This window comes from Chenopodium album, chromosome 11 (assembly GCF_948465745.1).
Source record: "Chenopodium album chromosome 11, dcCheAlbu1.1, whole genome shotgun sequence".
NCBI classification, from domain to species: domain Eukaryota; kingdom Viridiplantae; phylum Streptophyta; class Magnoliopsida; order Caryophyllales; family Amaranthaceae; genus Chenopodium; species Chenopodium album.
The window spans coordinates 27,215,493-27,241,558 of NC_137844.1; the positions used below are offsets into that span (position 1 = coordinate 27,215,493).

General features: G+C 35.1%; 1 protein-coding gene across 1 annotated transcript; it reads left to right on the forward strand.

Moving 5' to 3' along the window:
- Positions 1–2,875: 2,875 nt before the first annotated feature.
- Positions 2,876–23,940, forward strand: LOC145568767 (golgin candidate 2-like). Its single transcript, XM_081628177.1, has 10 exons — positions 2,876–3,067; positions 3,176–4,237; positions 7,538–7,648; positions 8,217–8,276; positions 17,878–17,935; positions 21,266–21,318; positions 21,419–21,511; positions 22,066–22,191; positions 23,190–23,237; positions 23,310–23,940. The coding sequence occupies exons 1-10, from the start codon at positions 3,014–3,016 to the stop codon at positions 23,679–23,681; spliced, it is 2,037 nt and encodes a 678-aa protein (XP_081484303.1). The 5' UTR covers positions 2,876–3,013; the 3' UTR covers positions 23,682–23,940.
- The last annotated feature ends 2,126 nt before the right edge of the window (positions 23,941–26,066 follow it).

The window sequence follows — 26,066 nt, forward strand, 5'->3', positions numbered from 1 at the left end:
TTAAAACAAACATTTGGCCAACTTAAAACACAGGTACCTTAAAACATGTTTTTGGCTGTAGTGGTACTTAAAAATCTCAATCGAAACTCCCAAATACCAATTTGTAACACCCTGGTAATTACTCTCCTTTTTAAATACCCGTTTTACCCTTTTGAAATACCAAATAGGAAATAGCCAAAGCGTTACCGCCACCGTGATAACGACTAAGGCAGTTATCAAAGATACATAGTGAAAGACATTTTCAAAACCTTTCAAAACAAAGTCAAAGTCCAACAGCCCACCAAACAAAAGTAAAGTCAAACGTGGTCAAACCTACAACTTAAAACCATTATAGGCCCTTTCAAAACCAAACGAATATTTAAAAGTAATGTGTTAGTCTCATTAAACAACAATAATAAACCCATAATCAATAGTAGACACAAATTCAAGACAAATCTAGAGTAAGATTTGTTCTTCGCTCAAACCCCCAACATGAATATGCTGCAACACCTTAAAAGCTTCTCTTTAACTGTCCCTACTACTCACCATAAGAAATGGGTCATAGGGCCAAGATAAAGACAAAGCCAAATACACACAAAACACAACAATCAGCAATGTTGAGTACATAAGCGTAAACAGTACACACTAATATGCTTTCATCCTATCATCACACAACTTACCTTATTGGACCTGTTCACAAGCGTACAACATATGACATAACCAACCAATAAGTAAATAAATTGCTTATTTAGTTTGATTACGCATCGAACGAGTTTCTCCTTAACCTGCCCTAATAAAGGGGTACTAACATGGGAGCTAACCGTGCTAGTATAAAAGAACCACTCGTAAGTGACTGAATTCTTGCGCATAATAAAAAGGAATATACATCATATAATACTCCCAGTAGAAGTTATGGTCAAATATAAAGTCGCATATAACTCCCCCAATATGTTCATACTCAAGGTGTATACGTTTCAAGAGTTTTAGTATGTAATCTCTTTTCACTTTACATTGCTTACATATTTTTAGAGTTGGTGATGACTCTCAAACCATAACACAATCAATCATCATAAATCATTCAAGCAATCAAACATATCAATTTAATTCTTGAATAATTAGTGACCACATAAATTTAAGGTAAAATTGGTATAAACCACCTTTTTTGTCCAACCTTTTTGAAAAAAACCACCTTTTTTTTTTTTTTTTACTAAACCACCTTTTAAGTACCTAAGTTTTTGATTGCACCATCCCTATTTCAAATCTATCGGATTGCATCTCAACCATCCACTTCCAAATCAACAACCACAGCAAAACCTTCCCTTCATCTCAACCATCTACTTCAAATACCTCAGTTTAGGGTTTGAGAATGAACAAAGACTACAATTTAATATGTGCAGCAAAATTACGTTTGGTTTTTTTGGAGTTTTGCTTAATTTAGTCATCCATTTATATAGAGGGAAGGGTCGAATGTTTTTGGGAGGGAAAAAAAAATGAGTTAGGAAGGAAAAAAACAAGTTGTAGGCCCCTTTGATGACTCAGTTAAATTTTTCATCAAAATTTGAAATAAGGGTGGTGCAATAAAAAACTTAGGTTCTGGGCCCCTTTGATGACTCAGTTAAATTTTTCATCAAAATTTGAAATAGGGGTGGTGCAATAAAAAACTTAGGTTCTTAAAAGGTGGTTTTTTAGTAAAAAAAAAAAACATAAAAGGTGGTTTTTTCAAAAAAGTTGGTAAAAAAAGGTGGCTTATACCAATTTTGGCTAAATTTAATGTTGAATACTTTTAGACTAACTCGATGTTAAATAATACCTTAAGTGCATAAAGCACCACAAAATCCTATTTCTAATTACACTCTAACCAACTAATTATTTAATAATTAAATTTATATAAAAAAAAAAACTAACACCCCTAACTACTAGCCAACCACCCCCACCCCTCCCCCATCGGACCTGCCGCCCAAATCCCCCCAACCCGGCGACCTACCTCTATCGGTGGATGACCCTCCCTTTCCCCCTTACCCCCGCAGGCGACCACCACAAGTAAAAGCAATAAATTTTCAATTTTTGGCTTTAGTTTACTCAAACATGCTCAAATCAAGTTCAAATCAATTGCAATTTGCATCTAAATCACCCTAACATCACATACATACATAATCAAAGCCAAAACAAGCATCAATTGCAATCAAGATGCACAAAATTGATAACCTACAAATAAATTTTTCTAGGGTTTCGGAAAAAATAATCGCAAAATTCGAGAAATTATGAGATAAAATCAAAGCAAAAATACATTGATTGTGTGGGAGAACTTGATTTGAAGCTTCCAAGAAGATCCTTGCAATTTTTGGTAGTGATTTTTGAGAATATTTGAGGGAGAAATGAGAGTAAGATTTTCGAAGGGAGGTGGAAATTAACGTTGCAGCGGGGGTAAAGAGGAAAGGGGGGTCGCCCGGCGGTGGAGGTGGAGGTAGGTCGTCAAGGGTGGGGGATTCTAGGGGGCGTGGGGGAGGAGGGATGCTACAAGGGGAGGGGTAAAGGGAGGGGGGTGGTGGTTTTTTATTTATTTATTTTTTAATAAATTAATTTAAGTGAGAGTTAAAAGATTATTAGAATAAATTAAAGGTTGATTAAGTGAATTAGTGGGTTTTAAAAAAAAAAAAAAGTGAATTAGTGGCTTCAAAAAAAAAAAAAAAAAAAAAAAAGAAAATTCACAATCAGTTTTTTCAGAAAATAATACTTTCATAAGTTTTATTTATTTATTTATTTATTTATTTTATTTTATTTTATTTTTTTACAAAAAAGATATATAAATCATTTTTTTTTTAATTTTGAGGAAAGATATATAAATCATTTTATTATAATAAAAGGAATGTAAAATGAAATTATTGTAATTATTAAGAAACTGAAAAATATGCGTAATGAATACTCCTTAACTAAATAGGCTCGGTTAGCCAACAAATTTGAGAAATGAATCAAATGATCAATTCTCCCAATTTCAATTTTTGCAGTACACCGTGTTAGGTGTTTACGAAGAAGCATGGCTGGTTGGATCTCTTCCAAACTCAAGGTTGCCGAAAATCTCCTTCAACAGGTTCTCCCTCTCACTCCTCCCCTTTCGCGACTTAATTTCTGTCAAATTGTTAACAATTGCAATTAATTTCATTTTTTCCTTTATAATTTTATTTGTTCTTGGGTCTAGATTGACCAACAAGCTGCTGAATCACTTCGTAAAGAGGAGAGTAAGCAATCTGATGGTTTAGAAGCAATTACCTCACAAAAATCTAGTGGTATTGTTCCTTTGCGAGATCAATTGAAGAAGAAAACATCTGATGATAATGAAAATTTGGAAAAATTATACAATGATTCCGTTAATCATGGTGAAATTAAATCAAGTACTGATGAAATTAGTAAGGTAAGCAAGCTGAATTTGAAGAAGGATGTTGGGAAAAAACCCAACTCTTCTTCTCTTAATGATAATGATTGGACTGAACTTCTTAATGCCCCGAAACAACCCGTTGTCACTAAGGCGAATCGCTCTAGTGGGGCACCGAAAGATGGGGTAAAGGCTGGAATTATGGGATTGAAGGGTAAGGGTAATGGTAAAGTAGTGGGGAAAACAGTGAGGAAAGAAGGTGATGGGAATGGTGAGAAAGGAAGTGGTGTTCGTGGAGGGGGAGGTGGTTCGGGCATGGGATCTAGGAAGATTGTTGAGGGATCGGAACCGAGCTTGAGATTGAAAAAGGTGAAAGGCTATGATGAAGTAGAGCGTGAAAGAAATATAAGTGGGGATGGGGATGGGAATGGAAATGGGTATGGGGAAGGGGGTGGGTCATTAGGCTATGACAAGTTCATGGTTAAGGTTGATTCCCCGATTATTGGGAATAGCGAGAATGTGTCTGTTCTGATGTCTGATGAAGGGAAAAGAGCTGTTTGTGATGATGAAAGAATTGGTAGAACTACTTTGGAAATGAATTGCAGTGATGAAGGCATTGCGAAAACTGGTATTGGGGGTTTCAAAAGTGTCTCTCAGTCTGCTGGCAATCATGAGTCGGATTCAGATTCATGTTCGACGTCTGACTCAGGGGCTGAACAAGAGCGGGAGGAAAGGATGCAGAGACGAAGACAAATTTTGGCTGCAAAAGCTGCTGCAAAAGCTTTGGAGGCCATTAAGGAACAGGAAAATATAGTGGCTCGATTGGAGGGAGAGAAGCAAAGCCTCGAGAAGATACTCGAGGAGCAAGCAAATCAAGCAGCACAAGAGGTTAGAACTTAGAATCACTTCTCATTATTTTTATTTTATTATTTTTTTTTGTGGCTAGATTTTGATGTTTTAATGCGTTATTTCGTACCCAAATTTAATTATATTGCTTTGTGGGCTGTATCAGGGCCGTAGCAATGATTTTGGGGGCCCTGTTCCAAATCGAATAAGGGGCCCTTAATAATGTAAATTATACAATTTTTTTAAATCTATAATTTAGACAATGCACAATTTTCCTATATATACATTGCAAAATGCTTTCATATAACAGTGATATATTCAATTGGAGAATTGCTCCATATCGTTGATTCTCAATCTTTTTTCAGAATTATAAGAACAATTTCGACCTTCAAAAAAAAAAAAAAATACTTAGATACAAAATAGTATAAAGTATAAATAAATCAATTTGTGTTAAAATTAAAAATTAAAAATTAAAAATTACTTCAATTGACATTATCAAAACAAGAAAAAAATTAATAAAAAAAATTATAAATTGATTCAGTTGACATTATCAAAACCAGAAATAATTATACTCTATCAGCAATCATCAACCAACATTCTCCCAACTATTGTTTAAATAATGTACAAAAATTGCAAATAATACATTAATACCGATTACCGAGCAAGTGATAAGATCAAATAAAAACAAAGATATTACACATATTAATGTCTGGGAAGATTGAATGATTTGATGAGCCGACGTCATATTTTCATACTTCAATTATTCAATTGCTTAAAAACCAGAAATAATTTTTTAAAAAATCAAAAATTACCTTAAATCGATTCCATGAACAACCGAACAAAGAACTGAAATTAATTGCTTCAATTATTATTCCTTCAAGCCTTCCAATTGCTTCAATTCGTTCCCCTCAAAAAGATAAAAAAAATTGATTCAAGCCTTCGATTCGTTTTTGATTTTGTATAATTGTATGATTTGTATTAATTGGGAATAGATGAAGATGATTGAATATAATTATGGAAGATTGATATTGATTTCTCATTGCCATTGTTATATAACAAAAATAACTTGAATTTGACTGAATTTATTTCTTTTTCCGTTGAAAATTTTTGAATGGAAATTATGCTAATACAATTTTCCATAGAATTGATTGATGTAATTATGGAGAAATTCAGGAAATTGGAGCAATTAATATGGAAGGTTGAAACAAAGAGGAAAAAATGGAAAAAATTAGCGTGATATATTCGTGATTAATATTACTGCTGCTTGATTGCCTGCTTTAGCGTTAAAAACAAGAGATACTTTTTTTTTTTTTTAACAAAATTGGGCCCCTTTAAATTGGGGGCCCTGTGCAAGAGGGCACCTTGCACATGCTATTCTACGGGCCTGGGCTGTATGGCGGATCATATTGCTCTCTAATTAGTATTGGCTTTTGAATTGATTAGAAGTAGATGTTTATACATCTTTTGTTCCTTGGAAATTCTCTCAGGGAGTTTTGATATGTACATGGAGTGAAAGAGTGCCAACTACTTGAATTAAACTTTCCTTACCAAATACCAATTGTGATTATAGTCTTTGGGACCCATACTCGAGTCCATGGTACTAACACATAGAATAGATGGAAAATTCTCTGCTACTTTAGAACCTTTATGTTAGACAATGAGCATTAAGATTATAAGAGAAATGATGGCCACTGAATTTGAATGGTTTACATGCGAAAAACACTGTCTTTTCAATATAAAATATTGTTTTATTTCCAACCAGCAGAAAACATGCATGTGACTCGGGCTCTGCCAGTCTAATTACCACATTTACAAAACTTATTTCCCAATTTGGAAGATAATTGGAATTGGTGTTGATGATGCAGAATGGTGTAACAGAGATAGGATGATGGGCTAAAGTTATTAACGTAAGCTCATTCTAAAATCATACAGACATGCACCACTGTTTTTATATATGGGAACACTGCCATTCTTTGGAACATTTCCTTCTCTTGGACAATTTGTCTGTTTTTCTCTTTCTTTATCTATTTAGTTTTCACTTTTTCTCTTCTTCTTGGTGTGGTGTTTAAGTATAGATCTGTTTGGGATTCCACTTGGAAGAATTCTCCAGAAAAACTTGTATATTAGAAGTTCAAGCTCTTGGATTTTGACCTTGTGAGCTTGAAAATTGCCATTACCCCTAGTCGTTACCTGTGTCAACGTGTGAATACGACGCTAGATCTGAAATTGGAGGTTGAGATACTCTAAAACTAAAATTAAGACATTATGGCTTTTTTGACATTCGTTTGAGCGACCAGGTGGGGCACTTTCGGGCATCTAATACCCTTCAGACACCTCTGCTGATGACGACCTCTTTAGTGGGTTCTTTTACTTAGTCTTCTGCACTTCCTAATTTGTTAAGGATTTTTGTTTTTTTTTTTTTCGGGCAATAAAGCTTGCATTTCCCAATTAGTCTTTTTTCAACCTTTCATTTGACTTTTTATTGTTTTTCAATTTTGTTTTGTTAAAGTACTTTATTTCCTCACCCAGAATCACATTTTTAGAAGTAATTGCTGAAGATTATTAAAATGAGGACTCAAAGGTTGAATGTGCAACTTTATTGTATAAATATACATATTTTATGAGCTTAATGTGCATATTTCAATTTCGAACTAAATTGTTAGTTTTCTAATGTAGATATATGCAAATTCTGTTCCAATAATATACTCTTGATGGAAAAGCTGCCCATTTTGTTTAAGAAATATGCGCATTTAGCTGTAAAAATCTGCACAAAAGTGAATTGTATATATATAATGTGCACCTTTTTATTTCCACAATTTTATGTAAAATGTGCACATTATGTTCAAATAATATGCACATTGTGCTTGAGTAAAAAAAAGTTTGCACATTTAGTTTAGAAAATAAGCACATTCAATTCACAAAATATGCATACATAATCCTTCTTATCTTTCTCATTTTATAAATCTTCTCATTTGACCCTAAATCTCTCTCTAAATGGGTATATGTAGTTTTTTAATTAATAACCCGTGTTCACGAGTCCAAATCCAATATTTGGACACCTCTAAAACATATCCCTGGGTCCTCGATTATGGATATTTTTTTTCTGTCTGACACTTAGGCATTTAGACCCATACTCGAGTCCACACCCATACCCGAGTCTGAGCATCCTAGTGTTGATGCATCTTTTTTGGTGTGTTGATTGCTGCAGGCTTGTACTAGACAGTGAGAAATTTGGTTTAAGAATAATCTGTAGTTTACTTCTATATATTGTGTTTGTACTATTGGTTATAAAGTTACAAAGATTAAACATCTCTGATATTTCTAAACCTTTTATAATGTCAGGCCTCAGAACTTCAGGCTATGACGATGGAAATGATGGAAGCTACTGAAGTGGAGAAGCAGAAGCACAATCATACAAGGATGGAGGTCCTAGCACAACTGGCCAAATTGGAGGTGATACAAATGTCCTTTACTTTTTCCTATGTCCCTCTCGTGCTTTTTCTCCCTTCCTCATTCTCTCTCTTGTTTGTCTATTATGAAATAATTGTGTCGAAAGTGAATTTGTGCTTGAGGACCTACAACTTACTGCTGTCTATTGGTGTAACACACTAATGATAGAATTAGCCCAAGTTTATGGTCCAGATTTTAATGTAGAAATCCGAATATTATTTTTTGTGATTAGAGTAAATTGAAAATGAACAAAAGCACACAGATAAATTTCTCAAAAGTCATAATTTTAAGGATTTCTTGAAGTCTTGGCTCAAGATGCATAAAAGTTCTGGGTGACAGAAGGATCAGGGGGGGGGGGGGTGGGGTGGGTTATTTTACACTGGCTAAACTTCCAATAAAAAATGGTAAAAGAATTCCTCCAAATTGCGATCTATTTGGTGAGCTGTAGTCTTCTATAATTTGCCTTGTTAATTTTTTTATTTCTTCTCTTGCATTTCACATCTTATATCAATAATGCCTCCTTTTGATGTGCCTGAACCATTAGTCCTGACTACTATGAAAAAAATTGCAGACTGCAAATGCCAATCTTGCTAAATCGCTGGGTTCCACACAATGGAATCTTGAAATAGAGGTATGCAGTTGTTTAAAAAGCGTTGTCGTCTCTTCTTATAACTCACCTTTAACCTCGGCTATATTTCTTGTTACTGCCAATATATGTGGGTTGTATTATCTTTATTTTAGTAGAGTTCCTAGTGGTTTCATGCATCTATTGTTTATGGGTGGGTGACAGAAGGATCAGAGGGGAGTAGCAACTAGCAAATTCTATGTATATATCTTTTCTGACTTTTAATAGCAAGTAAATATCTTTCTAGCATGAATTCTTTTTTTTAATTTTTTTTTTAATTTTTTTTATTATTATAAACAAAAATATGGAAACCACAAGTAATTTCCAATTTTTAATTTTCTGAGTCGACACCCAAAAAGAATTGTCATACAATATTTTAGAGATTACCCAAAAACATGAAGATTATATTTTACCCCTATTACTTAATATTCTTAGGTATTGTTTGGTTGGACCAACTTCCCATGGGCACTCAAAATTCCTAGGAATACAATTGTGATATGTTGTTTGGTTAGCCCAAAAAGTGCAAAATGGAGGAAGTTGAAATTCCTAAGGAATTTGGAAACCCTACATTATGTAGGAATTAAGATACGTAGGTCTTCCTATAATCCTAGGTCATTCAAAATTCCCAGGTTTTTTGATTTGCTTAATATTTACCAAACTAATTAAACCTATTTCCTAGGAATTAGATAAGGGAAATAACTTCCCATAAATTGTAAATTATCTAATATAGGGGAAGTTAATTCGGTTAAGTTGGTTAACTTTGGTTAGCTGTGTTTCCTATTTTTGTCGTTTTATGAATTTGTTAGAAAGGAATCTTTTTTGTTAGAAAACAGGAGGCTTAGTGTAATGAGCTGGCTTGTTTAAGCTAATCAAGTTGTAATTGAAAATCATAATATCAATTACATTGAATCTAATCTCCTTCTCTCTCTACTTTCTCTCTTTCTCTCTATTCTGTTACACTCTCTTCTCCCTCACATTCTCTTCTCTACTCTTCGTTTCTGGAAATTACTCAAGTACTGCTCCATCAGATAAGGATTCAACCTTATCATTGGTATCAGAGCCTCCTGTGCTTTACTTTGATCATTCTGGCACCGTCTCTAACAACTAGAGTGACTAGAATGGAAGCTCAGCTAGCTGCCTTGGAGAAGAAGCTTGAATCTCAGATTTCAGCTTCAACCCAGAAGCATGATGAACTGATGCAGCAACTCAAGGAGAGCATGGTGGTTTCTCAGGAAAACAGGCACCAGATGATCGTTTTAAGCTACCTAAGCTTGGGTATACTCTTAAACTTGATTTCCCTAAGTTTGATGGTAGTAATCCTAGGATTTGGATAAAAAAATGTTGTAAGTATTTTGTGCTTTGCAAAATTCTTGATGATCAGAAAGTGGATTTAGCTTCTCTTAATATGGTTGACAAAGCTGAGAATTGGGTATCAAGTTACTTGGCTAATAGGTCTGCTGTTGATTGGAATGACTTTGTGATAGATGTGACTAGCAGATTTAAGGATGATAGGGCCTGAATGTTGTTGAGGAATTTAATAAATTATAGCAGACTAGTAGCATTGAATCTTATATTGATGAATTTGAGAACCTTAGATCTATAACTCTGCAGAATGCTTTTGTGTTGCCTGTGAAGTATTTGCTTGAGAGTTTCATTGGAGGGTTGAAACCTGGACTTCGACCCTTTGTGAGAGCTTTTAAACCTCAATCTATAGTTGCTGCTGTTGAGTATGCCATATTACAAGATTACAGGATGAATCTGTCGTTGCTAACTCCCAGAAGCATTCTAAGCCTTACACTGCCCCCACAAAATTTACCCAAACCTCATCTGTTTCACATCCCTTACCTCCTTTGTTACCTACCCCACCACTTAAACCATTACCCTACTCTAAAACAAATCCCAAACCATTTAAACCACACAAATATGTTCCTGCAGAGGTCTGAAAAAATAGCTAAGGGTCTTTGCTATTATTTTGATGCTCCTTATGATAGAAACCATACCTGTCAGGTTAAAGAACCTCAACTATTTATGGTGGAGATTCCAAGGTTAGATGCTGTAGATGCAGCAGTAGTGGAGTTGGAGGAGCAGGATGAGAACCTAGGATTAGATCCTCAAATATCTTTGAGTGCTCTCATCGGTGCTCAGAACTATCATACAATGAGAGTGATAGCTGTGGTGCAGAATACCATTTTACATACTCTCATTGATTCTGGAAGTACTCATAACTTCCCGGATATTCATTTGGCCCAAAAGCTGGGATGTAAAGTGGATACAATTGAGGGGCAGGCTATTTTGGTTGCTTGTGGCAATCAGTTGGTGTGTAATTCAGTTTGTAAGGGATTTACTTGGAGGATTGGGAAGCATGAGTTCTCTTCTGATGTCATGCTCATACCCCTGGGAAGATGTGACATGGTCCTTGGTATACAATGGTTGAGTACCTTAGGTTCTATCTCTTGGAATTTCAAGCAACTTACTATGAAATTCAAGGTAGAGCAAGATGAGGTGGAGTTGAGGGGTATGCCTTCCCAGATATTGAAAGTAGTGAAGGAAGGGGCTGCAGTGAGAATGATGAGTGAGGCAGCTCAGATTTGCTTGTTATAGGTGACTGTTGTTAATGATGTACCTAAGTCTTCCTGCCTGTTCCAACTATCTCATGACAGTGAGGTACATATAGAATTGGAAGCCTTGAAACAGAAATATGCTGTAGTATTTGAGGAACCTAAGACACTACCTCTAAGTAGAGGTGTGTTTGATCATAGGATCAATTTGGAAGCTGGAAGTACTGCAGTCAATATAAGACCTTACAGATACCCCCTCAAACAAAAAGATGTTATTGAACAACTTGTTCATGAGATGTTGGAGAGAGGAGTAATTCAGACTAGCTCAAGTCCTTTTGCTTCTCCTGTGGTATTGGTGGGCAAGAAAGATGGCACATGGAGATTGTGTGTGGACTATAGAGAGCTGAATAAAAGGACTATAAAGAATAAATTTCCTATTCCTGTCTTAGATGAACTTATTGATGGGTTATCTGGTGCAATGGTGTTCTGCAAGCTGAATTTGAGAGCTAGGTATCACCACCTTAGAATTCACCCTTCTAATGTGTTTAAAACTGCTTTTAAGACTCATCAAGGGCATTATGAGTTCTTAGTCATGCCTTTTGGCTTGACAAATAATGAATGATGTCTTTCAACCACTTTTGAGAAAGTGTGTCTTGGTATTTTTTGATGACATCTTAGTGTACAACAAGACTCTATCAGAGCATTGGCAACATCTATCTGCGGTCTTTCAACTCATGGTTCAACACTCCCTTTATGCAAAACTGAGGAAATGTTCATTTGTCACATCTAGGGTGGAGTATCTGGGTCACTTTATTTCTGGCAGAGGGGTGGAGACAGATCCCAGCAACGTCAATGCAATCAGTTCTTGGCCTTCACCATCATCAGTGAAAGATCTCAAAAGCTTCTTGGGATTGGCTGGTTACTATAGAAAGTTTGTGAAAAGTTATGCAGTTATCAGCAAGCCCTTGACTGTCTGCTTAAAAAAGGGGCTTTTGAGTGTTCTGAGTCAGTTCAAAGCACCTTTGAGCAATTAAAATCTGCTTTGGTATGTGCTCCAGTGCTAGCTTTACCTGACTTTGCTAAGCAGTTTGTGGTGGAGACAGATGCTTCTAAAACTGGAATTGGGGCTGTTCTTATGCAGGATGATCACCCAATTGCTTTTATTAGCTCTGGGTCCCAAGTGGCAAAAATTATCTGTCTATGAGAAGGAATTGCTAGCCATGGTCTTTGCAGTTCAGAAATAGGAACAGAGCTCATTTTATTGTCAGAATTGACCAGAAAAGCTTGAAATGGCTTTTACAACAAAAGATTTCAACTCCTTTCTAGCAATTTTGGTTGTCCAAGCTAATGAGTTTCAATTATGAAGTCCAGTTTAAGTCTGGAAGAGAAAATACAGTGGCTGATGCACTATCAAGGGTGCAAGGTTCAAAACTTATGTTCATGGCCATATCAGTTATTGAGTCTATCCTAGCTCAACAAATCACTGCTAGTTATGCCTTGGATGCAAACACAGCTGCCTTGATTCAGAAATTGGAACAGGGTGAAACAGTTCCTGGTTTTATATATCAGGATGGAATTTTGAAGAAACATGGTAAAATTGTGGTGGGATCAGATGAAAACTTGAAAGAGAAGTTGATTAATTGGCAACATGCTTCTTTGGAAGCTGGTCACTCAGATAGAGACAAAACTGGGAAGAGAATCCAAGGGATTTTTTATTGGAGGGGCATGCTGAAAGATATCAGTCTATTTGTCAGAAAGTGTGTCATATGTCAAGCTTCAAAATATGATACTTCAGCTAAACTAGGGGCCTTACAACCTTTGCCTGTTCATGAGAATGTGTGGACTGATATTTCAATGGACTTCATATCTGGATTACCTATGTCTGTGGGTAAGAATGTGATATTTGTGGTGGTGGATAGATTAAGTAAATATGCCCATTTCATTGGCTTTAAAGCATCCTTACACTGCAGTTGAGGTTGCTCAAGTGTACCTGGACTTTGTGTTCGAGTTACATGGTTGGCCTAAGAGTATAGTCAGTGATAACCCTATCTTTCTGAGTCAGTTCTGGAAAGGGTTGTTCTCCCTGCATGGTTTTGAGTTTTTGCTGTCTTCTGCTTACCATCCAGAAACAGATGGACAGACTGAAGTAGTGAATAGGTGTTTGGAAGCTTATCCGAGGTGTTTTTCTGTGATAGACCAAAAGATTGGTGTAAATACCTACCTATGGCTGAGTGGTGGTATAATACACACTATCATAGTGCTGCTAATGTTACTCCATATGAGGTGGTGTACAATCAGGCACCTCCCTTACATCTTCCTTATTTACCTGGGGAATCTAGCAATGCTGTGGTTGTTAGAAGCATGCAGAAAAGGGAAGAAATGCTCAAGCTGCTGAAAGAAAATTTGAGCAAAGAAAATTTGAGCAAAGCTCGGCATAGAATGAAATTAGAGGCTGATAAGAAGAGATCTGAGAGAGAGTTCCAGATTGTTGATTGGGTCTGGTTGAAGTTACAGTATTACAGGCAGCAATCAGTTACTCAGAGGAGCAACACTAAGTTGGCTCCAAAGTATTTTGGCCCTTTTCGAGTGACTGCAGTCATTGGAAAGGTTGCATACAGGTTGCAACTCCTAAGTGCAGCTAAGATACATGATGTTTTTCATGTTTCTCAGCTGAAAGTTTTCAGTTGCTGTGCTGCCAATCTTGAGTGATTCTCCTGACCGCACTCCTCTGGTGCCTTCTGCAGTAGTGGCTCATAAGACTCTACAGACTGCTGCTGGTCAAGTGGAGCAGTATTTGGTTCAGTGGCAGGACAAACCTTTCCATGACACTTCTTGGATGTCTGTTGAAGAATTTGAGGCTCTCTTTCCTGGATTTAGTGTTCCTAAGCCTTGAGGTCAAGTCTTTTAAAGGGGGAGGGTATGATATAGGGCAAGTTAGTTAATTCGGTTAAGTTGGTTAACTTTGGTATGCTGTGTTTCCTATTTTTGTCGTTTTATGAATTTGTTAGAAAGGAATCTTTTCTGTTAGAAAAGAGGAGGCCTAGTGTAATGAGCTGGCTTATTTAAGCTAATTAAGTTGTAATTGAAAATCATAATATCAATTACATTGAATCTAATCTCCTTCTCTCTCTACTCTCTCTTTCTCTATTCTGTTACACTCTCTTCTCCCTCACATTCTCTTCTCTACTCTTCGTTTCTGGAAATTACTCTAGTTCTGCTCCATCAGAGCTCAGATAAGGATTCAACCTTATCATTATCATGGGAAGTAATTTCCCATTGCAACCGAACAATGCCTTGAAATATGTGCCCAAGCCTAAGGGGGCAATAATTTGAGGACTTGGGGAGTATTAAAATGATTAGTTTTTAAAGTGATTGTACAACTTATGTCACTTGAATTTCAAAATCGTAAAACCATTAACTAAAAATTGACAGTGATACAAAGCAGGCCTTCAATACCAAAAATGTTCCAAATTCACTTCATAGACTTGTCATGTAATATTAATATAATTTTAGCTAAGATTGCAGTTAAAAAAAGATGCACATTAAGGTAGATTAAAGCCCATGGACCCTTCTCACCTTTTCATCTTAAGTTTCTTCTCATTTGACGACCATACCTAATACTCAACTCGTGCTGCATATCATAAAAGTACAGAGCTGTACTCAAATAAATTAATATGAACAAATCCGAGTTTCCAAAATTTATTGCAGAAAAAAGCTATTAGATGCGACCCAAAATGATGCGTTTGGGTTCCTGTGCCTACTAACCCAATTGCCTCCTCTACATGCAAGTCCCACCCACACTAGGCATTCTAAACAATTTGGGCAACTCTTAAGATTTAAAGTCATTACACAGCATTCACATCACATTAGGTGAACCTTTATCCCATTTCATATCCACATATGCATATTACCTAACCAAATCTTTTCAAAACAGTGAATACTTAGAATTGGTTTCAGATCTTTTTAACACATCCAATGTATGTACAATTTCACTCCATCGCAACGAATTACATCAAACACAAAAACCCAGCAACAAGTGACTTTTAAGGTAAAACCACAGACCTTTCTTGATATTCTACCAAAGCCAGGGTTTTATTTACTTTCTTGGATCATACTGCCTCAAGCACAATCTGAAAAAGAGTGAACATCTGCTTGAAACTAATTACTTTGTCATCCAAAAATAAAATCACCAAAGCTGAAAAGGCATCAATCTCACCCAAAACACCCCTTTTCAAGCATTCTTTCATTCAACCACCAGGGTGAAAAGGAAATGGTGACAAGGGATCTCCCAACACAATCCCCTTGCCTAGGACTATTACATGGGGCCCCATTCACCGAACCGAAAAGAAGGCATTGGATAAGAAGCCTTATGTCCGATCCATTCACCGCTACCTAAACCCCTTTCTTTCAAGAACATCAAGAAATTCCCTACTTATCCTATCATAGCCTTCATGACTGCATCATGTTTGCTGAAGTCTATCTTTTCCTTTTAAACCAAGTTTTGAAAATAAAAGCAACATACCATTATAACATCAGGTCAGACTTAACAAGTGATTTATGTAATATATAAAAAGTAAAACATGAGTAAATAACTAATAAAGTTTTGAAGTTACTAAACATTATTTCAAAAAGATGATATAATAATGTGATGCTCGACTCACCATGACACCCTATCGTACCTTTCTGGACAGAGATACAAGGGAGAAAAGAACTGAAGAATAAAGGCAGTTTTACTACATGTTTTGTAACAAGGCAGTTTGAGTGTTGATATGCTCTCTTTTCTAGGGTCACATGCTGATAATTAAGTCTCCTATCTCTTTTCCCTTGCATTTTACTTTAGTCTCATAGATGCTTTCATTTCCCCTTTTAATGATACATTTATTTTCCCATGGGGATGAGTAATGAGTTTTGACTAGCTAACTAGTCTTCTTTGTTTCCCCTTACACTAATGTTGCATATGTAAGGGTTACTTTTTTTTTATTTTTTATTTTTTATTTTTTTTCAACTATTAAATTTTTATTCTTATAGAAAAATCATCTGTGTCCCTAATTCCTAAGTTACATGGACTCGGGAACGGATGTCGGACACGGACACATGTCCAAGTGTCCGATCCGTTAAGTTCCAAAATTTTAGGACACAGGGACTTAGTCCGATATTTGGACACGGTTACGGGGATACGTCAATATGTCACTTAAAGTTATATAAATATATTATATATTATAAAAGTTTTAAATTTTTCATTACGTCCACCCCTATTTTTTTTAATTTTAATTCTTTACTTTTTAAATTCTCCATTAAATAGCAGTCTTCTTCTCTCCATCTTCTTTATATCAATGGTGATTTTCGAAGAAGATGTGTTTTTCTTTCATGTTTCTCCTCTTTTTTCCCCTTTACTCTTAATGGAAGTGTCCGAATGCACAATGAAGTGTCGGACATGTGTCCGTGTTCATGTCGTGTCGTGTCGACACGGACACTTTGCGATTTTAGCCGTGTCCGATTAACAGAGCCTAATTTCATACATAACATTTGGGTACTTCCCAAATTTCAACGTCCTTAAATTTTGAATTTCCGGTATCCAATGTTAAGATCCATACCCAGTCTAACATTGAGTCTAATCATCATGGTAAAAATATGTTAAAAGCGACTCTGTATTCTTAATATGACAATATGTCAAAAGAGTTGCAACAAACTTTTTTGAATTTGATGATTAAATTTATTTGGGTAAAATTGTCATAAATAATACAACCTTTGAGCTCTTGACTTTAAACAAGACAAACTTTTGGTTATTTTTAAATGTACAACCTTTGGGGGTCTCAATTTTAAACATGTAAAAAAACTTTAACTTGTGAAACATGTTACGCATGAGTCCATTATTGAGTCGTCATATATTGGTCTAATATATTAAACTTCGATATATTTATTTAGAGAAAAATCAATTTTTTTTTCACAAAAAAATAAAAATTCCCCTTCCCATGGCACCACCACCGCCTCCTCCTACTTCAGCCATGGCTGCCACCTCCCTTCCCTTCAGCCGCACCACACCACCAAGAAACCCCCACATCAGCCCAAAGGCCCCAACGCAGCCGCCCCATATTAGCCATGCCACCATTAGAACACCCCACTCACCTAAAAATCCCAAAACAAACTATCCCACCCTTGAAAACCCTCCCAACCTACCTGAAAACCCCAAAATGAACCCACCCCTCCCCTTTAAAATCCCTAAACAAACCCACCCACCTCTCGAAAGCCCCAAAACAAACCCACCCCACCGTTGAAAACCTTCCACCACTGCAAAAAACAAATAGAAAAAAAATGGGTGGGCAATGCGGGGGGTGTGGATGACTTTGGGTAGGTCTGGGTGGTTGTGGGACGGTTTCAGGGTGAATGAGGAGGGTGTTTCAAGTGGTTTGGGAGGGGTAAGGGAGGTGGCAGGCAGAGGTGGTGTTGTAATGAGGGAGGAGGTTGCAGTGGCGGTGCGGTGGCCATGGTAGAGGGGAAGGACGAGGAAGGAGAAGAGTTTTTTTTTTTTCCCTTTATTTAATTAAATATAATTAACATAATTTTTTAAACCAATCATATGACGACATGTGGCATGGTTAACCTATTTACCAGGCTATATCCAGTTTTGAAATTAATAACTCCCAAAGTTTATAATGTGAAGAAATAATCGAAAGGTTGTCTTGTTTAAATTCAACCATTCAAAGGTACTATTATTTATAGCAATTTTTCCTAAATATTATAAGTAATAATTGATACAAAACTAAAATATGACAAACAAGTGATATACTATTTCTGATAAGTGACTCCATAAAGTGATTATAAACAACAAAATCGTTAAATAATGAAAATGAAATTGTTGGTAAGTCTAGAAGATGAAATCTCTTTAACTATGAAACTATGTTGTTAGGGCTTAAACCTTTTGTTTCTTTATTGTCCAGTTGCCCGAACATTGAAGTACAGTAATCCAGTACACATATGTTGTTTTTCTTTTGTTTTATTTTAATTGTATATTATTTTTATGCTGATTTGGTTTATATTTCTTGGACTAGGTAAATCGCTTAGCAGAATTACGGCACCAAATTGAGGTCAAGGAAGCTGTCCTTGAAGGTATGTAAGTGCCAAAGTCAGCTCTGGCCCTGTCCTTTTACTTACCTGTTTCATGAATGGTATCTGCTATTTAATGTCTACTTGCTTTATGTCAGTCAACCTGTTATGTCATCTCTGCTGCTGCCTTGTGTTAGTAACAAAGAAAGGGACTTTTGTAATTTTCTATGCTTTCCAAATTTCCAAATGATAGAAATAATAAGTTATGGACTTGGTAGAAGTGATCAGCAAAGGTTTGGGTCCTTGACATACATGAAATCTAAAATATTGGAAGTTTTATAATCTAATTTACTTTATCCAGAACATGTTGCTACGCAATCTTTATACAGAATATGATGCATAAGTGCACCCACCTACACCACCTATCAGGTACAACGGAAGACGCAAAAGGGGGAATGGAGGGACACATCATCAGAGTTAGATGGTTCTAATATCATATTGCTTTGGAGAGGAAGAATGAGGGTGCGTCAGTAATTTTTCACGAAGTTATTTAGCTTTGGGAATGATAATAGATTAAATAGAGGAAATTTAGGAAGTTAATGTCCTTTTGTTCTCTTTGAATTGTAACATGGAGGAGATGCATGATATTTTAGGAGAGGAGAGAGATGAAAAGAATGACCTGTGTGATGACAAGAGAGGTAGAAAGTATCATTGGCCAAATAAAGTAATGCTACAATTAATTTGCAGCATCCTAAAAAAGGATACTTTAAGATAAAAAGAGAATGAAGTATCTGATTTTTTTTTTTTCGCATTCTCTTTCCACTTTTAGGAGTATCTGGGGTGGTAATCCTCCTTTTGATGATTCAATTGCATCACTAATATAACTTACTGTCAATTCCCTAATTCCCTCTCTCTCTCTCTCTCTCTCTCTCTCCATGTTCATTTTTATGTCGATTAATCCATTACTCACTTTAAGCGAAGTGAAAAGGGAGACAAAGAAAGGGAGTGGTGGGTTTTGGAACTTTGGGGATTAGAGAAAGAGGAGCGGATTAAAATTTCATAAATGGTATGTGGGGTAGAGGGAGTTTTAAGGCCATGTTCACTTCACCGTATTTTTGCTAAACTGAATTTATTTTTAATGAATTGAAAATATTTTTGCTAAACTTAAATTATTTTTACTGTAGTGAAATTAATTTTACTGAACTAAAATTATTTTTTACTGATACTCTGTTATATTTGTTCTTTTAAGTTATTGATTTTTACTGAACTGAAACTATTTTTACTAAATAAAACTTATTTTACTATGAAACTATTTTTACTTAATAAAATTGAATATTTTTTACTGAATAAAACTGAATATTTTAAGGTGAATTGAACAGAGTATGAAAAGATTTCTTATTATATAGGGACACCATAAGTGAAATATGACATATTAAAGAGGGATGTAAGATCATTTTGTTTTTAAGAATATCTTTTCTAGTTCTCTCTTTTTTCTTTTCTTTCTTTATCTTGTACTAAACTAATTTACAATATCTTTTAAATTCTTCATTTATCTTAAGATATAAATGATAAAGGATGAGTGAAATCTTTGATATGTGACCTAAAAACCCGACTTATGATAAGTGTTACAATAATATTTGATAATTGCGAGTGGAGGCTTTATAGAAGTGTAGGTGAAGTACTTCCTCGGTTCACTCCGTTTAAAATTTTGTACCAATCACATTCTTCCCTTTGACCATCTTTGTTGATTTATATGTTAGTCAAAATATAGTCATGTAGGATTTTATTAGATTCAGCTCAATTTATATTTTCACCCTATTTTTATTATTATTTTACTCATCTATAATACTTCCTCCGGTTTTTTTTAATTGCATCATTTTCCTTTTAAGGAAGTTGCATATTAATTGACTATTTCTACTTTGGGCATTCTTTCATTCACTTTTTGTTTGTGATCACACCAAATACCCATCCTACCTTTACTCACATGGATATTTACCCTTGTTACCTAGCTTTTACTCTCTTTCTATTGTTTGTAGTCACGTTATTTAACTTCTTTCTTAATATTTGTTGGCATTGTTAAATAACACAGGAAGTATTGGATTTGGAAGGTTGAAATATGCATGAGTAAGCATGAAAATCAAATTGTTGCAACTAATAGTGAACGGGGGAAATATTAGTATCCATGTAATAGCATTAATAATACTTCCTTCATTCTTTTTTATTTGCCACATTTTGACTTTTGATACTATTCACAAATTTGACTAGTTTTTGTGGTTTATGACTATGATAAAACAGTCATTGGGGATCTTGTTAGAACTATCTCAATGCATTCATAATACTAACTTTGTATAAATTTTCCTTATTGGTAATAAGAGATATAAATCGTTGAACTTGTGTGTTGACAAACGTGGAAAAAAAGAACTGTGTTAACTAAAAATGAATGGAGGAAGTATATACTAGGAGGGGAAGGCGGGTGGGAGGCGTGTAAACAAAGAACTGGTGTATATATTTGGAAAGTTATTTTCTTGCAAGAAACTTTGAAGGGATCTTATTCATAGTTCTTGCTGCTCCCAAATTTGTAATTGACTATGCAATTTGTGTTGTGTTTGCATATTTTTTTATCATCAAATGCACAAGTTTTGTTTTTCTTTTGGTGTAATAAAATCTCAATTAAATTTAAAATCTATGACAATCCAATTTATTATAGAATAGATAAGAATGCTTATTTTACTTTTCATTGGAATAATTTTGTATGTCCAGATTAATATTTAACTAAAGTTTTTAAAGTGTAATATGAAGTTGAACTATTAAAGATTTGAAGCTCAAAATTTTATAATATGTTTAATATTTCTAAAGAATTTATCATCCTGAATTTTGAAATATGTAGTGAAATATTTTATTTTCATATTGTCAACCTTGAATTTCACATGTAAGCATCTATGCTTTGGGCTTCCCTACCTTGGTTTTCCTTAAAAAAATCTTCATTTTTGTTCCTAACAAAGAAACAGTTGTATCATATTGAATTGGCCGAAGACAGGTAAAAAGGGACCCGTTTTGGTGTGACATCTTGTTTGTCTTGGTGTTAGAGCATTTTGGTCCGTGTACTTTGTTGATAAGTGATGTCCAGGTGTGTCATACTTTGTTATATTCCTTTGCTCAAGATAGATGGTAGTGGAGCAATATGGGCTATGTTATCAAGAATAATATTCCACCACTAGCTAATTTTTATTTGGGCTTGTCAAATTTCTACTCATTTACTGTGCGGCTTTATATTTTTATGTTAAATTTGAACTTATTATATAATCCAAGTATATATTTATTTATTTATTTGTTCATATTAATTTCATTTTTTATTTTTATTTATTTATTTATTTATTTATTTTTTTTTTGCAGAGTTGAAGAGAGAGATTTATAGTGTTCATCAAACTAGGGCCACTTTGACAAGTGTAAGGCTTTTTTCATAACATTTATGTTATAACTTAGTTAGCTGATAAATATGTGCTGCTATTTAGTGACTTTTATTTCTGAAATATGCTACTCTTGCAGTTGGCGGCTTCAAAAGGCTTTGAGTTGCAGAAAGAGATGCTGGAAGCTGAATGTGCTTTTGCAACTGACAAGAATGCAAGACTGCAAGAGAAGGCGAGTTTGATAACATCTATTCCCTCTTCCCCAATTTTCTTTTTCTCGTCTTGAATCTTGATCATTGTCTGTTGTCCAGAGATGAATAAAAGACGTCATATTGTTTGTGTGATTGTCATACTGCATGAGCTTTAAGAATGTTATGAGACCTTTTAGTGATTAAAAATGTTATGAGACCTTTTAGTGATTGAAGTTTAATGGAAAACTCATCTGCAAAGAAACTTTCATTTGTAAGGAGTTATCCTAACAAAAATAAGTATTTGCTGATTTTTTAGGATATGTATTTTAGGACTTGCAAATGACTCTGTATTAACATTTTACCTTGTCAAAATGCATAAGAACTCGATTTATTTCTCCCTTGCAACTTTTAGGGAATTCCAAAATTTTCTCACTGTGAAAGCCACTTTTTCAAATTTATTGTGAACTGCTTCGCTGACTTGTTCTTGATTAGATAGCTTTGTGACCTTTCCATACTTTTGACTAAACATATATCAAAATTTGTTCAGTACTGAAGTTGACTTTGAATTGTACAATGTACCTTGTTGACATAATAGGTAATGAAGCTGGAAGCAAACATTGACATGTCATTGAAGAAAATGGAAAATTCAACTGAAGTAGAAGTTGAGCTTAGGCGAAGGCTTCGGCAGATGACAGATCATTTGATTCAGAAACAAGCCCAGGTATATCTTTTGTATTCTGTCTTGCTTCAATGGGACATTTGTTGATGGGTCTTAGTGATGCCCTGTTTTTAAGAGACAGCTTCAGTTACTCATCATGCCAACTATCACCTTTCTTTGAAAAAGGTTTATTAGAGTGCTTAACCTTTTACATTATGATATTGTTGGATTGAAAACAGTTCGTGAGGTAGTAATAAAGATAGTACATATTAAGGGAAGCTCAGGTTATGAGGTAGTTTAGACCTCCCTCTTCCTACAGGTTATGAGGTAATTAGATGATAATTCTCTTGATAAAAAGCAAAGAAGCTCCCTTGAGATATATCTAGTTGATAGGTTACAAGGAAAAACAAAGCCTTATCCCTTCTTAGTAGGCTCAATGTGATACTTACCTGGACCCACCCCCTTTATACTTGAAGCACCCTTCAAATTCAAGTTTACGATCGACACTAACTGTCAATGATTTGTTCTTAAACAAGATGGACATCGTATTACATTTTGCTCTACTGTTTACAGAATTATCCAATGAATTTGTGGAATCTTAACTTGATGATATACAGGGTGTCTAGTTTACTACCATTATTTCGCAATAGAATATATTTGCTGTGGGATCTCATGCTTAGCCTGCCCATGCAATGTCATATTCATGATTTTAGTTATAAAAGCACGTATGCAGTGATGCTATTAAAAGTTTATCTGACATCATGACCTTCAACCTGCCTTGTCTATCATTTGCCTTGACTTGAACTGAGTGATATGCTGAAACTTCATTAAAAATAATAGTTGGTGATGCTCAGAGCGATCTAATTCATATTAATTTGCACACATTGCTTATACCTTGGTTTGTATACTAATTGTTTAGGTTTCATATTCCATTATTTCAAGCATACCCTTTATTTAAGAATTGTACATTCTTTAACTTTTACACCTTTTACAGACGTTTAGTTTCTTGAATTACACTATGCTACTGGTTACGGAGTACTAATTTATTTTTGTTATTTCAGGTTGAATCACTTTCTTCAAACAAGGGAACTCTTCTTTTCAGAACTGAGGTAGATCTTTTTGTTGAATTTGCATAACATTTTAACAATGGCTGTTACACCGTTCAACATATTTGGCTACAGGCTGTTTCAAGGTTACTTGATGAAAACAAGTCTCTAATCAGTGCTAGTGATATTTCGGGCAATTTAAGAGAAGACTTGGAAGCAGGAACATGGGAGTCAACTGGTTCTAAGCTGCGGCCAATGTTAGAAAATAAAATTCAGTCAGGGAGGCAGCACCTAGGTTCAGTGCTTAGGCAGTTGGATGCAATATTTTCAGCTGGTGCAGTATTTTTAGCAAGGAACCCGGCAGCAAAGCTTTGGTCCTTGGTGTATCTTATATCCCTACATTTATGGGTTTTGTATATTTTTTTCTCTCATTCTCAGTCAACTGAAGATTCCACATCCAGTTCTGTAGTGTCTTTGGAGAATATCAACGGTAGTATTGGTGTCTAAAATATCCATATTGTTATAGGCATTGTTTTGTTAATTGTTCAATGAGCTCGTGTATATTATCACGGTAACAAGATCTCAACCACTGCTGATAACCAATTTATTTTTTTTTCTTTTTTAATGTGATTATGTTTAGGCAAAGTAGATTGTGCGAAGAAAATATTTGATTGTATGCGATCTAGCTAGATTAGTGTTTGGTATTTGACGATGAGGAGGAACCTCGTCTTGGGTTGTTCATAAATGTGTTATGCCGTATTCTGTACCTAACATGTACTAATTTTGGCAGTGATTACAATTCAAGTGACATAACTTAGGTACATGTATAAGGGGTGTATCACTCTCTCCTTAAGGGCTTATGGCTTGACATTCTCCATCTTGTTTCTCGTTCATGTACTTCAGTAGTGATCTCTCTCTTGAGAAAAAGACTATGAATATACATTTCATCCTACACTTGGGTGTACTATGCACAGTATACACCCGGTCGAAATACAAAGGTTACAAAAAACGCAGAAAGAATATTGCATACCAACGATTTAAGAAATTCAAATCATTGTATACTAAAAAAAAGTACACGAGCAAAAAAAATTCAAAACAATTCATTCCTTGATTTAAGAAGTTGGTTTATTATTTACATTCTATAGTATTCACATTCCTGTTTCTAATATGGTATGATCGCACCCATTTACTTATCGTACTAATTTGTATTTATACCCTTTCTAGCCCCTGGTTTCTTTCGAAATGCCGTAACTTTGTGCCCGATCGTCTGAATGAAACATTTTTTTTTTTCAAATTGGTTATTTTTTCGAGGTCTGCTCCTCTCATACCATTTCCCATCTCAAAAAAACCAAATTGTGGGTGTCGTTCGAAGCGTGCCTACATAAGCATGTTGTGAATATGCTTGGCACTCATAGGAAGTGGGAATTTACATATATGACGGGGACACGATTAGGGACAAAGCAAAGTAAGGAGCGGCCAACAAGTTTGTAAGGAACTTGTAAACCGTTCACAGATCATTTAAGGCAACCACGATAAAGGGACAACGAAAGGCTACAACGATTGACCTATGAAGGTTACACCCCATTCATAATCCATGAGATTACTAACTCCATATGGTTTGGAACCATGAAAGGAGGATCAGGCATGATGGTATGAAGTGAGTCATGGAGTCACATTCGCCAGTATTGACCTCTACTCGATTCTTATAGCGAAAAGTATTCCTGTAATCTCAAAGGCATGCAAACAAAGAATCAATTTGCTCCAAACTGATATTAGGCTAAATTGGTTGAATAATAATGCAACACATAATTCTAAAATATTAGTGATCACTTAATTAAGCAACAAGATTAAAAAGGAACCTAAACCGGTATTCCAAATTATCTTACTGGGCGTGATTTTCAATTACATATTCCCTTTAAACATGCAATATGGCGATCATGAACGAACGATAGAATAAACATCAACTTTGTAAGCAATTTAACCATAATAACGTTAGTCAAATCAAATTATAATAATAAGCCTAATCATGATACTAGCAATAAAGAATAAATAGAGTAATTAAGTGAATTAATTACTCACGTTCCGTGCTTCTTCAAATTGTTACATCATGAATAAATTGTTAGTAACTTAAAAAAAAAAAATATAAGTCAAATTAAAATAATTAAATTAAATAAAAAGTAGAGTTGATTTGGTCCAAACCCTCAATCGGTTCTACCTTTCACGCCTTGGTTTAAGTATAGAACTTCGGGTGTTGTATGGACTCCTTGGAGTGCTTAAGGGATGTATAGTGAAAGAGTAAGGAGGTTAGTATTTTGGCTAGAGCATAAGTGGGAGAAGAGAGAATGATTTTTGGTGTAGGGAGAAAGAGAATGATTTTTGGTGCCCAGAAACTGGAGAAATCAGATTTGTATTTATAGAGAAAATATGAGGGGTGAAGCACGGAACCCTAGAAGTAAAAAGCACCGCGGAAAAATCCCTAGAAAAATACCGTATCACGGCAAATTTGTCGTGCCATGCTGGCATTGGCCGTGAAATTCTAGTTTTTACATGTTTTTAAAACTATGATAACTTTTGATCCGTAACTCAAAATAAGGCATATAGTATTTAGTTGGAAAGATTATCAAGTCTACTTTCCAACCCTATTGGAATCAGGTCAAAATATTTTGTATATTTTAAGATATGGTTGTTTTAGTGAAAGGGTGTCGGTTTTGGGCCAAGTTTAGTGTTTTGCTTATATCTTCTTCGTTTTAAATCGGAATTGGGCTTATGATATATCGTTGAAAAGCTTATTAAAAGGCCTATCAAACCAAATAATATTTCAATCAAAATTATAAGGCCAAAAAATCAGTTTATCTTGGTTTTGTGTTGTAGCCACGAAAAGAGGAAAATAAG